The sequence below is a fragment of the Saimiri boliviensis genome, chromosome 16, assembly GCF_048565385.1.
Source record: "Saimiri boliviensis isolate mSaiBol1 chromosome 16, mSaiBol1.pri, whole genome shotgun sequence".
Taxonomy (NCBI): domain Eukaryota; kingdom Metazoa; phylum Chordata; class Mammalia; order Primates; family Cebidae; genus Saimiri; species Saimiri boliviensis.
Genome location: NC_133464.1, coordinates 60,340,806 through 60,356,948, shown reverse-complemented (window position 1 = coordinate 60,356,948; position 16,143 = coordinate 60,340,806). Strand labels below are relative to the sequence as shown.

Below are 16,143 nucleotides of genomic sequence, written 5' to 3'. Positions count from 1 at the left end.
GTAAATGAGTTATATCTAAGCAGCATAGTTGAGAAATATTTATCATGATATTGAAACAATTACTATACAGGTGATAAAAATATTTTTAAGAATGTTTATTGTTTTCTTAAATGAGAAAAGTCCATTACAAAAACAGTATGAGCCCTCCCCGTCCCCAAAAACATAGAGGAAAAAAATACATAGGTACAAGGGCACAGACAAAAGGTACACCTGGTGGAGATAGTAGTTGGTTGTAGGTAGTTGGATTATGGTGATTTTTGTCTGTTCTTTTAGTGCTGTATTTTCCAGATTTTATATATACACACAAATACTTTTGTAATGAGAAAAACTCATTTAAAAAGTAGAGACAACAAAAAATTGATTCCAAAACTGGAGCGTATTTTGGCCTGTGTGTGGCCCACACAGGAGCTGGTGAAGCTTCCTGTGGCTTCTCTGCTCCTGGGTGGCCAAACTATAATAATCCATTCCTTCGCTTGCCTCCCTCTCGCTTGGTGAGATAGGTCAAAATTTCAATTGTCCCCATATTAATCTTCAAATCTGATTTAATTTCATATCAGGGAGGGTTGAAACTGATTTAAAGTTTATCAGGAAAAAAAACCCAGCAAGCAATAATAGCCAAGAAATGTTTGCAGTAGAAAATCTAGTAGGGGTTGGAGGAGGGAGATTTAACTTTCCTATTAAATAGTAACCACTTACTGAGTGAGTCCCCCTTTCAGCACTGTTTAAGATGCCCTCAAGACAGGCTATACTTCCACTTGTTTATGAGGAGTCTGGTCTGACTTCTCTATCAAGGCTGCCACACACAGCTGGGCAGGCTGTGCACAGAGTCACACAGCATTGATGTGGATGGTTCCCCCTGAAGTTGCGCCAGAGTGCCCTCCACACTTCTTTTCCACAGATGTATCTGTCTCTCCAGCATATGGTAGGAAGACAATAGGATTTCCCTGTGAAGAAAACATTAGTTCATATCCCTATCTCAACATGCACAACCTTTCTCATTTTGTCTTTCTATATTATACATTTCTAATTGAACTGTTTACTACATTTATAACCAGCAGGAAAAACACTTAGACATTATCTTTGGTAGATTTTTCAAACAGTTTTTTGTTGTTTTGTTTTTTTGAGATGGAGTCTCGCTCTGTTGCCCAGACTGCAGTGCAATGGCACGATCTTGGCTCACTGTAACCTCTGCTCCTCAGGTTCAAGCGATTCTCCTGCCTTAGCCTCCCGTGTAGCTGGGGTTACAGGCGTGTGCCACCACGCCTGGCTAATTTTTTATATCTTTAGTAGAGATGGGGTTTCCCCATGTTGGCCAGGCTCGTCTCAAACTCCTAACCTCACGATCCAGCTGCCTCAGCCTCCCAAAGTTCTGGGATTACAGGCATGAGCCTGTTCCAACAGTCTTTTAAGGATGTCTGCTAATATATAGCATTATCCTTATTTTTTTAAAGCAGCCTTAAAAATCTTTTTCAAAAAAGTGTCAATTTCTAGGGAATTTCCATGTGTGTTTTTCTTTCATGTAAGAGAACATGTTGCACATCACTACTTGGATGGGTTAGGTGAGAGTAGGTGTATTACGGTATAGTATGGAAGGGGTGCCACTACTTGGAACTGCATGAGATTCAACTTAAAAGGCTTAAGCTGGGTTTCAATACCCCAGTTGATAAAAACTTGCTTAATTTAGCCTTACTAATGTTTAAGTTAACTATAGGTATGCAGTTATTCTGAAGAAAGGTTTAACTGTTCGATTTTGAGGCTTTTAAAAATTACATTGCCATTCAGTACTATTTGTTATTTGTAAAACCCAAGTATCTTCCTCCTAAGCTTTTCTGAGTTTCCAGTTAAAAGCCTTCCTATTTCTAAATGAAACCAAAAGCTTTGATGTAACATTAAGAACTGGTTTTTAGGAAGGATTTGTCCTTAAACTTGGTATTCCAACCACATTTTCTAATTATCATCTCTCAACAAATGGATATAGTTTACAACATGAAGGCTATACAGTCACTGTTTTCAAGTTCTCAAAGATATACAAAGAGACTTGTTCTGCTATAAATGTACACAAAATCTTAAGTGTTTACTGAGCAGCTTTGTGTGTGATAAATGTTAGACTTCTGTCCTGAATTAGAAGGAGGAAGTGAGGCATAAAGAAACCAGCTCCTGCCCATAAGGCTCTAATCCTTTCTATTAGAGGCATGAGGATTGTGTATCTGTACTTGCAAGTAAAAGAGGCTAGAAATGGTACATTATTTCTAATAAAACTACTGAATAATGTGAAATCACTTTGTTTCTTCTTTTCACAGCAATAGAGAAAAAAATTGACACATCTCAACAAAGGCGGCAGCAGTTGAAGGAAGAGATTGAGCTACTTGATGACTTAAAACAAACCCTGTGCTCTCTTCAAGAAAGTAGAGATCTTATGTCAAGTTCTACATCAGTATCATCCCTGTCTCCTTAGGGATTACCATTTCCTAAGCCAGGAGTCAGGCCAAATTGCAGTCAGGCTCAAAACCAGAGAGCAGGCTGTGAAATCCACACATCTGCAGAACTGGTCCTCTCCTCTTGGCCCAGCAGCTCTCTGTTCTTGCTGGCTGACATTTCGATCACTCTTCCCGTGTTCTGCACACTCTTACCTGCGTTTTCCACTCACTATCACATTCCCGGAACCTAGTATGCTCAGTAAATGTTTGTGAAATAAGTGCATAAAATGCTCTTAACCTTTGAGTCTAGTTAAAGCCCACGATGCCTCTTAGATATAATAAATTTGGATACAGTACTTGTACCAAATTTGCCTGTCTTCACGTCACAAAGTCTGCTTTTGAAAAAAATCCCTTTTGAGCCATAGTTACCACACAGGAATTCATCATCTTCAAACACCTAAATTTTAAACTGGACTCTGAAAAAGAACATTACTAGGAATATGTAAGAATGAAAAAAAAATTACATTTTTCTCAACCTAACAATATACTATTCCAGTTTTTATGCTCACACCACCCTATCACATCTGACCCCTGAAAACTTCACATTCAGAGTTCTCATTTTTTTTACCATGGTGCTCTGATTTGCAATACTACATCTCAAAATGGGTTTGAACTGAATCTCCAGCATGGTGTCTGATGTGTAATAAATAAGTACTTGAAAGGTATTTGCAAGAGATAAAAAATATTTCATTTCTGTTGCAATGGCAGCCCTAGATTAAGTTCTTATTATCTTAGGGACAAAATCTAAACCAGTGGATTTCAAAACTGGCTGCACATCAGAATCATGTGGGGCAGAGGTGAAGACCTTACCGAAGACCCTCTGAACAGATTTTCCCTAGTCTAGATAATTACTGTAGCTTCAGCTTCCTATCCTGACATTATATCTTAGCAAAGTTTATCTCACTAATCATTTTGATGTCCTGATCTTTATTTTTTTAAAAAAACCTGCTGGGCACGGTGGCTCACGCCTGTAATCCCAGAGCTTTGGGAGCTGAGGTGGCCGGATCACAAGGTCAGGAAATTGAGACCATCCTAGCTAACACGGTGAAACCCCATCTCTACTAAAAATACAAAAAAATGGCTGGGTGTGGTGGCACGCACCTGTAGTCCCAGCTACTCGGGAGGCTGAAGCAGGAGAATCGCTTGAACGAGGAGGCAGAGGTTGCAGTGAGTCGAGATCACACCACTATACTCCAGCCTGGGCAATAAGAGCAAAACTCCATCTAAAAAAAAAAAAAAAACACCTTTGTCATCGCTTTCATTTTAACCTGTGACTCACTGCAGTAGGTAACTGCACCATGGAGCACCATGTGTTTGGTGGTCATGAGGCTGGCACATACTGGGCACATACTGGGCTCTACTAAGGCGGACCCAAGTATGAACTTCAGCTATGTCACTACTGAGAAACTTGAATCCAATCATTTAATCTGAGAATAATGCTGCCTACCTTATGGGACAAAATATAGACAGTAAAGAAAATGTGAAGCAGACAGCACAATGTCAGTTACTGTGGGAAATAAAACATGCATGTGTGTGTACACACACACACACTCCCCATTGCCAACATTTCTGGCTTACATTCTCCATTCTAACCAAACTTGATTATGGTAAGTTCTGGAAGGCTCATTAGCCCCCATCTCTAAGCCTTGCTTGGGCCTCTAACTTTCCGTTTTGGAGATGAGCTAAAAGGACACTTTATATGTTCTCCTACCCAACACAAGTGTTACCTTCAGAACAACTGCTTGTCATGTTAACCCTATTATTGTATTAGTCTGTTCTCACACTGCTATGAAGAAATACCAGAAACTGAGTAATTTACAAAGGAGAAAGTTTCAATGGACTCACAGTTCCTCATGGCTAGAGAGGCCTCAAGAAACACAATTGTGGCAGAAGAGGAAGAGGCACGTCTTACATGGCGACCAGTGAGCAAGAGTATGCATGGTCCAGGTGGAACCTGCCATTTATAAAACCATCAGATCTGGAAAGAACTCCCTCACTAGCATGAGAACAGCATGGGGGAAACAACCCCCATAATCTAATCACCTCCCAAGAGGCCGCTCCCTCAACACCTGAGGATTACAATTCAAGATGAGATTTGGGTGGGGACACAGAGCCAAACCACATCATCCTATTTGGTTTTCTCTCATTACCTGTTAAGAATCACATTACCTAAGTGATTTGCCATCCCAATCATATTTAAGTGTATGCTTCAGTGGCATTATTCATTTTTGTGCCACTGTCACCACCATCCACCTAAAGCAGCAGTCCCCAACCCTTATGGCACCACACACTAGTTTTATGGAAGACAATTTTTCCACAGACAGCAGGGGAGGAAGGTTGATGGGGTAGGGGGTGGGAAGGATGATTTTGGGACGAAACTGTTCCATGTCAGATCATCAGGCATTAAATTCTTATAAAGAGCATGCAGCCTAGATTCCTTGCACACTCAGTTCACAGTAGGGTTTGAACTCCTATGAGAATCTAATGTTCTCATGTTGCCACTGATCTGACAGGAGGCAGAGCTTCAGGTGGTAATGCTCACCCACCACTCACCTCCCACTGTGCGGCCTCTTCCTACCAGGCCAGGGACCAATATAAGTCTGTGGCTCAAGGGTTGGAGAACCCTGACCTAAAAGACTGTTTTCATCTTGCAAAACTGAAACTCTGTATCCATTAAACAAGTTCCTCATTCTCCTCTACCCTCCGACCCTGGCAATAACCATTCTACTATATCTCTATAAATATCACTAACTACATCACACAAGTGGCATCACATAGTATTTATCTGTGACTGGCTTATTTCACTCAGCATAATGTCCTCAGTTCATCCATGTGCACCATGTGTCAGAATTTCTTTCCTTTTTAGGGCTGCGTACTACTGATTTTGAGAAAAAGAAACAACTCTACATGCCTGTTTTAATCCTACTTTGTTTATTCATGTGTCATTCTAAACATTACATGAATACAGCCTATATACTAGAGTATCAAACATTGTTCCAGTAAGAAGGTCAACAGTACATTTAGGGCTATCTTAAGAAATATGAATACTTTGGCTTCCATTATTATATTAGATGAAAAAAATCAATGCACATAAGAGTTGTCATATCCTGCTATGATCAACAACAAAACCAAGTAGAAAAATAAGAGAGAGTGTTAAAGAAAAAAAAAAAAAAAGATAATCAAATGGTTTTGAAGGACTTGTTCTCTTCACTGCCACATACACTCATACAAATTACTTAGTAATCTGAGAAGTGGTCCTTCACTTATATTAGGAACTTGGTAAATATTTGTGAGGTTTTTTTGTTTTTTTTTGAGACGGAGTTTTGCTCTTGTTACCCAGGCTGGAGTGCAATGGCACAATCTCGGCTCACTGCAACCTCCGCCTACTGGGTTCAGGCAATTCTTCTGCCTCAGCCTCCTGAGTAGCTGGGATTACAGGCACGCGCCACCATGCCCAGCTAATGTTTTGTATTTTTAGTAGAGATGGGGTTTCACCATGTTGACCAGGATGGGCTCGATCTCTTGATTTCATGATCCACCTGCCTTGGCCTCCCAAAGAGCTGGGATTACAGGCATGAGCCACCGCGCCCGGCCCAATATTTGTTGAATGAATGAACTATCTATGGATATGAATCAACTAATTTGTGCTTTTTTTGAAAAAGTTTTTTTCAAGTAAGAGCAATAGTAAACATACTGAAATTCTCATTTTGCTCAGATCATAAACCTATAGAACAGTGATTGTTACAAATACCACCCATCATAATACAAATCAATGTCCATTTCTGAACCTAGTAAAAAAAAGTTCTATCATGTTGCAGAACCAATTCTAACCAAACAATTTACTGGGCTTCAGTCACCTGTGATATGGTCAAGAAAAGTGGGCTGGGGCTACTAGGCTTGTATCTGTTTCAGTTCTCAATGAATTCCTAACTTTGGGGCCTCACTCCCCGTCCCACTGCAATAGACACACATTTAAAAATTTGCTAAAAATAGTAGCTGCAGCATGTCTTCACCCACTTATAATTTGGCTCTGAAAATGTATTCAGGCTGAGTTCAGAAGAGAGACCTTCCAAATGGAAAAATAAATTCACTAAGGGAGCTCACTCAAATGGAAATGAGTTCATGGACCAGAAAGCAAAGCACAAAACATTGTTCTTAAAGCAAACTCAACAGACACACATGATGAAACTCACTCTTACATCCCAAAGTTACCTTTGATAACCAGTTCAAAAAAACTGTCTTTTAATAGGATCTCTTCAGGAACACCATTATTTTGATGCTTTTTCAAGGTGAAATTGTGCTAAATGTCATACCTAAGATGATTAAAAACAGAGGAAAACCAAGTGAAAGGTGATAAAGTTTCAAATCAGCCAATGTGTGATGGATTTGGCCTAAAGTAGATAAAGCAAATTCCATTAAGTCCTGTAAAAGAGTTGATGTGAAGAACCACTTCTCTGTCATATATAGTAGATATGATGACTTAGCAGCCATAATTTAGGAAGGCAAGAATATACTATATACATCATTATTTTCCTCTTAAGTTTGCATTTATAGAAGATGATGAGGGGAACAATTTAAACTTGAGTTCTCAAATTCTACCTTAATGAAATAAAACACCATTGGATAAGTAGTGGAGATTTTAATTTATAAAATATTCACCTTCATCATGTTTCGCAGATACTTCTAAATTACTACTCTTTATGCACTTAAATCTTAAGAGAAATCTTGCCTAACCCCAAAAATGTATCTTTACATAATTATAACTTCAATAGGTTTAACTTACATTAAACTGAATATTACTTTGAAATACCTTAAAGTTAAAAAAGTCATCAATAACGTGACCACACAAACGCACGTCTGAAACTATCTTAATTATTCCTTCACAGTAAGGCTACGAAGCTAGCAACTAAGGCAGCACTTAACAAGCCCCAGGTCAGCATCTTTAATTCACGATGGGGCTTCTCCATTCCTCTCACAATTTCCTATCACCACTCCTGGTGTCAGAAGATTATTGATATGCGGCCCAAGAGAGTTGCTGCCAACTTCCTCTTTCCAATTTCATTAGTTCCTCTAATAAAAAATGGAAGCAAAACCAAAAACGACTAAACTTTTACTCTTTTACATGTTCCAGCCCAAATTAAAGAAAAGTCACATTTAAAATACACTTATCTGAAAACAAGAGTTGTTTAAAATGGGCTCAAGAAAAGCCGTACACCCTTGATATGTTCCTACACAGACAACTGTGTCCCAGATGTGGAAAAACACAACCTGGTCTTTTACCTGCAGAATTACATCACCCGTAGAGCACAAACTGGACACATCCTCAACAGTGCCCCAGAGCACTCACACAGAACCCAGCAGCCTTGTGCTTCAGTTCTTAAAGGCTCCACATTTACTGGCTTTAGCAATGAATTCCTTTAGCAGAGGGCCATCCATTTGCCAAAATGCTGCAGTCTGTGTAACTTCTGTCAAATGATTGATGCAAAACTTAAAGCAGAATTCTTCTAAATCCTGGACACACACAACAAAAATAAAAACAAAAAGGGCTTTTTTAGGCAACTTTGATTGAATGACTTCTCTCCAAGCCCTTCACCCCAAATCTCTCACCCTCCCCAAGAAAATATATTTGAGAGGCCAGACATCTAAAACTAGGCAAAAAGGTGACCACAGGTCGGTGTGAGAAAAACACATACTATCTATTCAAAGCAGTAAAAGCAATGATCACCTAACTCAAAACACACACACACACACACACACACACACACACACACACAGTGTGCGCAAGATCTACAGGGGGAAAAACAAATTCCTGCATAATCTAGTTATATTCAAAGACATTGTGGTAAAAGGTATAATGCCACTTTAGTCCGTAGAATGTGTTTTGTCACATTCAAGACACCAGAGAAAAGAATTAAGATGTGGGTTAAGTAACAGAAAGGTAATGAAGAGACAAGTCAAAGTGGTACATTAACAAGAAAATCCCAGCCAGGCGCGGTGGCTCACGCCTGTAATCCCAGCACTTTGAGAGCCCGAGGTGGATCACTTGAGGTCAGGAGTTCAAGACCAGCCTGGCCAACATAGGGAAACCTCGTCTCCACTAAAAATACAAACATTAGCCAGAAGTGGTGGCAGGTGCCTGTAATCCCAGCTACCCAGAGATTGGGGCAGGAGAATTGCTTAAGCTCAGGAGGCAGAGGTTGCAGTGAGCTGAGATTGCACCACTGAACTCCAAAGGCAACAGAGCAGAGCCTCTGAAAGAAAATATCAAAAAATTCACCTTAAATTCACTTTCATGCTCTCTTAACAATGAGTTTATTTTTAAAACCATGAAGAATAACAACACTACAACTTCCACCACACTAATTTCTCAGAAAGTCAACCCCATAGAAATATATATACACAGATTAGTTTTCGGTCGGACAAATGGAAGTCACCAACTACCAACATTTGGGGGAGTAACATCTACAAGTGGTAAACCAGAACCATTTCAAAATCAACCCCCGCCTATGCTAATCCACCCTTTCATCCCCTTCAAACTTTAATATAGTCTGTCCCTTAGGATGTTGGAATATATATTTATTAAATCAATCAGGCACCTGGAATGCATACAAAGACTAAATATACAAAAGGAAATAAAACTAAAAGCTCTTATCACAAATAGCTTGACTTTTATAACTTGGCGAGCTGGTAAATTCTACACTGAAGGTCAGTACTCAGGGTTCTATCGAACCAAAAGCTCAACATTTCAACTGCAGGTTTTGACTGCACATTTCCAGTCACACGAGGTGGGAATGTTAAGAGTGGGAAGGGGCCCACATCAACATGGAGAGACCCCTTTTCTGCTCTCAGCACAGACCTCTGCAAACAATGATTTCCTTGTTCTAAGGGTCCTCCTGTCCCTGGCTAAAAGATGCCCTAGAGTAAACTCCAGAAACCCACCCAGTCACATAACCATTAAGAGATAAACCACAGCTGGGTATGGTGGCTCACACCTGTAATCCCAGAACTTTCAGTGACGGAGGCGGGTGGATCACAAGGTCTAGAGACTGAGCGCATCATGGTCAACATGATGAAACCCTGCCACTACTAAAAATACAAAAATTAGCTGGCCATGGTGGTGCGCACCTCTAGTCCCAGCTACTTGGGAGGCTGAGGTAGGAGAATTGCTTGAACCCGGGAGGCAGAGGTTGCAGTGAGCCAAGATCCTGCCACTGCACTCCAGCCTGGGCGACACAAACAGCTAATGAGTACTTGCCAGCTGCTGCCCAAGTTTTTGTTTTCTAGGTAATTCAAAATGCATTTAGGATGTTAGCACAGTTTCTGGATTCTTGTTTTTTAATCAGAGATTCCCAGTGGGCTAAATGCACAGCCAAGTGCTCTGTATATTATAGTAAACTAAAATGTGAAACTGGATAAAGCATTTCCTCTCAGATTATTATTCAAGAAAAAGCCCTACGTCTGGCATCATCACTCAGTGACTAATAAACAGCTCTCAGGACTAAATTATATTCCACTGGGACATAAAATTCACATTTTAATATTTAGTAATCAAAAACAGAAAACTAGTTTATTCCCATATAACTTTGGAAGTAGCCAATCATAACAACAAAAGTTCTTTAAACCGTGTAATAAGTCAGATAAGAATATTTAAGTATTAAATTTTAATCATATAATTTTGAATTTGCAGGAATAATGCACTAAACTCTGGCATCTAACCTCATCACTTTGGTGTCTACTGATTTAGAATTCAAGATCTTTTTGGTGTATATGAAAAAGTGAGTTTAAAGTGAGCTTATTCAGCTAACTGTGCAGAAATTACCTTGAGTACAAACTTTAAGAAGTTTTATACACAATACAGGTATACAAATGGTGCCGCTAATCACAATTCACTTTATATACACTCGTGAAAATGGTTCTATCAAACTGCCTTCCCTTTCTCCTTCAATTAGTTAACTACTGAGGTATCTTGAGTATGCAATAAATATTCAAAAGTTCTGGCCCCGCGCAGTGGCTCAAGCCTGTAATCCCAGCAATTTGGGAGGCCGAGGTGGGTGGATCACGAGGTCAAGAGATCGAGACTGTCCTGGTCAACATGGTGAAACCCCGTCTCGCTGGGCATGGTGGCGTGTGCCTGTAATCCCAGCTACTCAGGAGGCTGAGGCAGGAGAATTGCCTGAACCCGGGAGGCGGAGGTTGCAGTGAGCTGAGATCGCGCCATTGCACTCCAGCCTGGGTAACAAGAGCGAAACTCCGTCTCAAAAAAAAAAAAAAAATATTCGAAAGTTCCAAACATTAAAAGTCAAACTAGCAAATACTGAAAACAATCTAAATCTGGGTTGTGTAAATAACTAATTAAATCTTGGTTGAGGCAGATCTATGTAAAGGAAGCCCTGAATGCATGTGGTGAGGGGCACTTGAATTTGTAAGTTTACCAGAGAGTGGCACAGTCAACCAGAACCACTTAGCAACCAGTGCCCAGGCTCAGTTTGCCTTTGATGAGTGAAATAGATAAACGCCTTTCTGACTTGACCCCTAGTATAGTAAGAATCTACATGATCTGTTCCCTTCATTCTGCAAAGGATCAAGTGTTCAATAACATAGGCAAGAAAATGGAACTCTTACCCAAGTAAGTGGTGAACTGTAACAGGGCTGGTTACAGTAGACTCCTTGGTTACAGTTGACTCCTTACTTCTAGCTGGGCTTTAAATAAAACAATTCCCAGAAAGATGAGAAGGATCATATGACCAGGAGATGGACAAAGCTCCTGACAGAATGAAAGAGTTCTCTTACAGCCTAATTGAAGAGGGAAGTGGAGAGGGTATAAAAACAGAGGGGTCTAATACAGTCTTCTTGGTATTAAAAATTAAACTCTGTTTATGACGTTTTGTGGTGGAGTAATTATAAAGTGGTTCTAAGGCAAATGAGATAAAATACCAGATTTATTGCTACTAGCAAAGCAGATAAAAATAAAAACTGCACTTCCGAAATAATTCATAAAAGATTCCAAATCTTTCAACATTTAAACTATTCCAATCAATATATATACTCTGGAAATGAGGTTTTTTTCTTCCACAAATTTTCTTTAGTAACAAAACAAAATCCAGCAACTTGATGGTCTTAATATCCTCATTTTTAAACACGCTAATGTAGCCTTGAAGGGAGTTCTTACCCAGTCCTAAAACTCCAAAGCTCAACTAGTTGAATGCTAATAATTTAAAGAACACCCAACCAGGGTGAGCAGGTACCTTGACATCACAGCTCCCCTCAAGACACATTCTAGATGACACAAGATCATGAACCACACCTAACTCTGTGTGACCCATTGTTTTGTTTACAAAAGAAAACCCTAAAACTGTAAGTCTATAATCCATGTTATAGTACGCTAAGTACAAAATACACCAAATCAAAGAAGTTTTGTTTTCAGAATGCACTTAAACATTCTACCATATGGGAAAACATAATTTATCTCATTATGCAAAAAAAATTTGTCAGCTTACTACTGGTTGAAGACATTTAATTTGGCCCACCAAAAGAAGAAAAAAATGCTAGCCAGCAAGCTTGAGCACCAAGCTATCCAACACTCATACCCCAGACTAACTTTAGAATTAGATTCCTGGGCTCATGTTTATTGCTTCCCTCCAAAACCAAGATCATAAGATATAAATTGCTCAGCATGTAAGATTTTCTGGAAAGTTCTCTACCCTAGCTAAACAAATACTTCCCAACTGTTTAACTTAATATTCAAATACACATAAAAATCAAAAATTTCCTGAAAAGAATCAGTTACAGTATGCGACTGAACCATCTTGAGACAATGTTTTATCAACATTTTCTCCCTTGATGTCAATATTTATTCAGGTCTGTACAAAAACAACATTTGCATGCTCCTTCAAGTTCTTCTTAATAAAACATGTAAACCAGTTCATAACGTGTTCATAGCAAGGGCTCCACAACCATCAGCTTACTTTTGAAACTCTTGAGTCTATACATTTTTGTTGCTTGAATGTGTGGACATTGGCTTCAAAGCTATCTTGTCCAAAGGGGACATGGAGGAACCTCAGATACTTTTGTAGAAAAGAGAAGAAACATTGGAAGCAGGTAGTCTCCATCTTCCTAGCATTCTGACCCTCAGAAAAAAGGCAAAGTCATCTAGTATCCTCAAGTTGAGCTTCTAAAAATAATAGTTTTTGCAGTTAATTTCCAACCTGACTCATCAGCAGCTTCCAATCAACTAATAAGTACAATAAGAGGGCTTTCTTTTTAAGAGATGGCTGTCTCACTATCTTGTCCATGCTGGCCTCAAACTCCTCCTAAACTTAAGCAATCCTCCAATTTCAGCTTCCTGAGTAGCTGGAATACAGGCATGAGCCACGGTGCCCGGCTATGGGTTTTGATTTTGTACCGCAGAACTTTGTTCATTTACTCACTGTATCTTACACTATTAAGGAAATAAAATGTAAAAGCACATCAGTCAATTATATAACTTGTATTACAACCTAAGAAATATACCCTAGAATGAGGCCTAGTGTAATGGCTCATGTCTATAATCCCAGCACTTTGAGAGGCTGAGGAGGGAGGGCCACTTGAACCCAGAAGAGACCAGCCTGGGCAACATAATGAAACCCTGTCTCTACAAAAAATAAGAAATTAGCTTGGTGTGGTGGCACATGCCTGTAGTCCCAGTTCCTCAGGAGGCTGAGGCAGGAGGACTGCTTGAGTCCAGGAGGTTGAGGTTACAGTGAGCTGTGATCACACCACTGTGCCTCAGCCTGGCAACAGAGCAAGATCCTGTATCACCAAGAAAAAAAAATAAATTACATATAGCTTACAGACATACATACACACATATATATATAAATCATATGTATATATAGATATATCCTCGAAATAAAGAGGCAGCCCTTTCTTTTTGTCTTCTCTAATTTTTCTGCATTAAATACGTAATATTTGTAGGATTTTAAGTTTTTTTAAACTTTTTTTTTTGAGATGGAGTGGTCTTGCGCTGTTGCCCAGACTGGAGGGCAGTGGTGCGATCTTGGCTCACGGCAAGTACTACTGCCTCCGGGGTTCAAGTGATTCTCCTGCCTCAGCCTCCCGAGTAGCTGGGATTACAGGCACATGACACCATGTCTGGCTAATTTTGTATTTTTAGTAGAGAGAGGGTTTCACCATGTTGGCTAGACTGGTCTCAAACTCCTGACCTCAAGTGATCCACCTGCCTCGGCCACCCGAAGTGACAGGATTACAGGTGTGAGCCAGCACGCCTGGCCAAACATCTTTTTTTTAAAGCACATTTCCATGGTGAGGTATTTCAAATGTTTTCACTCATTCAATTCTACACGCATTTTTGAGCGTCAACTCCATGCCCACACTATAACAGACTCTGGGGAATGACAGGTGTTCGGAGTTTTTCTAAAGGAAGTTTTTTTTTTTTTTAATCATGTTTATACTTAATATGAGAAAAATGAAAACTAGTAAAAGAAATGACCTGCTGGCACAGGAAGCTGCAGCAGGCTTTTTCTGTTTCTGTAAACCTCCTAGGACAGATCTTAGCTGAAGGTGAGGAAGAAGTTTCCAGCAACTTGAGCCAAGACGTCTGCCTCTGCCCAGATTGCTCTCACTGGTGTTAGTGAGCAAGGTCTGAATCCCGAGTATGGAACTCGTGAACAGGGAGGGGGAACACGGAGAGGCCCAGAGAGGATTCTAACATCAGTCACCAAATGGGCAGAAAAGGCACTGACCCAATTTAAAATTGTATCACTGGCTGGAAATAAAATCTAAAGAAATAGCATTTCTAATAAAGAGGTTCAGTGTGTCACAGGAAGCATAGGAGAAAAAAAATCATACCTCCATTTTCTACTAGAAATGATTTACTTTGATCATCATTCCATCTGTTGTCGGGCTGCAGACAAAGTCAGCTATGTTTGGCCTTATCAAATATTTATAATTATAATACAGCCTCAAACAAAAATAGGATACATTTGAAAATATCATGGTCAACTGTGATCCCCAAGTGTGAAGTCCTTCCACTGTTATACCTCAAAGGACACAGCTGCAGATCTTTGCAGGTGTTTGATAAATTCCTTGATACCAGATATTCTGCTTTGTCAAATGACAACGAAGTATCTGCAAGAACAAGCTAATCATATCATTCTACATGCATACCCTTGCTAGACATTTTGAAACTCCAAGGCTATTGCTCTCTACCTTTTGTTCTCTCTGAAACTGTGAAACCAACCATACCAGCCTTTAGCTCACCGATCATCCTTAATGCTTCCTTTAAGGTACTATCTTCATTCAGTTCAACAAACATCGATCACCAGGTGCCTAGTATGCGCCAGGCACTATAGTGTATGCAGATGAACGAGACAGTTCCTGCTCACAAGGAGCTTATAGTCTGATGCTTTGCTTCTTCAAAAAAATGCACACAATCTTCCAGACTCCCAAAAGCCCATTAATTCACAGACTCAAGAGATCCGTGAATCCCAGATTAAGAACTCAATCCAGTACAAAAACAAACAGGAGTCCACAGCAAGTTCTTAACAGGTGAGTAACTGTGAGTTATAATTAGACACCGAGAGAATTACAGAGCGTACGTAGATACAAATCATACGCAGAGGTAGGAAGACAGCAAGGTGGCTCTTGAAATAAACACATATGCTGACACTGAGAAAGACCTGAAACTCAAATATGCTGTTGGTCCAGTTAGGCGTGGCATCTTATGTTCCAACCTGCAGCACCGCTGCTAGGCCCTCCGTTAGTTTCCTATCTTACTTAGAAATGGAAGTAGAGGAACAATGACTTTTAAAACGATGAACAGGAAATTAAGATTAGCAAAGGCAGATTTCAGTTTTCAATGGATTTACTGATTCCCTAAACAGAAGTGAAGTATTGGAAACCAGGAACTTGTCTGGTGTTGGAAGTTAAAAAAAAAAAAAAAAAACAGAACAGAAGTAAAGTGACTCATCGTTTTCCAGGTCTCACTCGCGAAGAGTGGGGAGATGAGCACGCAGGGAGTTAAGGGTGGTTTGGATTCTGTTTGTTGTTTATGTTACCTCTGCATCATATCTGACTGCAGCAGAGAATAGCGAAAAGGCATTCTCCACAGTAATTCCTCTCTTGATAATGTGCTGACAAAGTTTTTTCAGTCTGTTTTCACAGTATGATGTCGCCAAATCCAGAAGACCTAAAAGTAAGATGTGAAAGACTTAATCAAGTTTACCGTAATTTCCCACACACAGAGATTTTGTTTTGGTGACCAGATACGTATAGGTAAATTAGAAGCTTCTTAGTAGACAAGATTCTAAATTTAAGTAAATAAATTCTCTTTTTAACTGTCTGCCTCCTCCACTTCCACATCTCTCCTGTATTTACTTTATACAATTTCTTCAGTAGTATGAAGGAAAGACAAAATTTGCAATTTCAATGATCATTTTGCTTCCAAAATGCTAAATGCATTAGCAACTTACACTTCACTATTAGAAAATTAAAATAAGCCCATACCTTAATACCTAGGTGATGGGTTGATATGATAGGTGGAGCAAACCACCATGGCACACATTTACTTATGTCACAAGCCTACACATCCTGAGTATGTACCCCGGAACTTTAAGTGGGAAAAAAAAAAAAAAAAAGAATGTTCTTCAATGACATTGGAACACTACAA

General features: G+C 39.6%; 2 protein-coding genes across 21 annotated transcripts in view; one reads left to right on the top strand and one right to left on the bottom strand.

The window, feature by feature from the left end:
• PHF11 (PHD finger protein 11) overlaps positions 1-5,656 on the top strand; it is a 34,407-nt gene extending 28,751 nt beyond the window's left edge. For both annotated transcript variants that reach the window (XM_010330090.3, XM_010330091.3), the window contains exon 10: positions 2,301-5,656. In XM_010330090.3, coding sequence (XP_010328392.1) covers positions 2,301-2,455 — 155 coding nt within the window. In that variant the 3' untranslated portion in view covers positions 2,456-5,656. The remainder of the gene's footprint in view (positions 1-2,300) is intronic.
• The window catches only part of RCBTB1 (RCC1 and BTB domain containing protein 1), a 60,472-nt gene continuing 44,409 nt past the window's right edge, over positions 81-16,143 (bottom strand). For 14 of the 19 annotated variants that reach the window (XM_074387690.1, XM_074387691.1, XM_074387687.1 and 11 more), the window contains 2 exons: positions 15,533-15,663; positions 6,529-7,988 (listed from right to left, as the gene is read on the bottom strand). In XM_074387690.1, the coding sequence (XP_074243791.1) occupies positions 7,848-7,988; positions 15,533-15,663 (272 nt within the window). In that variant the 3' untranslated portion in view covers positions 6,529-7,847. Of the gene's footprint in view, positions 3,701-6,528; positions 7,989-15,532; positions 15,664-16,143 lie in introns of those variants that run through there. The other 5 variants (XR_012514371.1, XR_012514370.1, XR_012514372.1 and 2 more) reach the window with 5 other exon arrangements.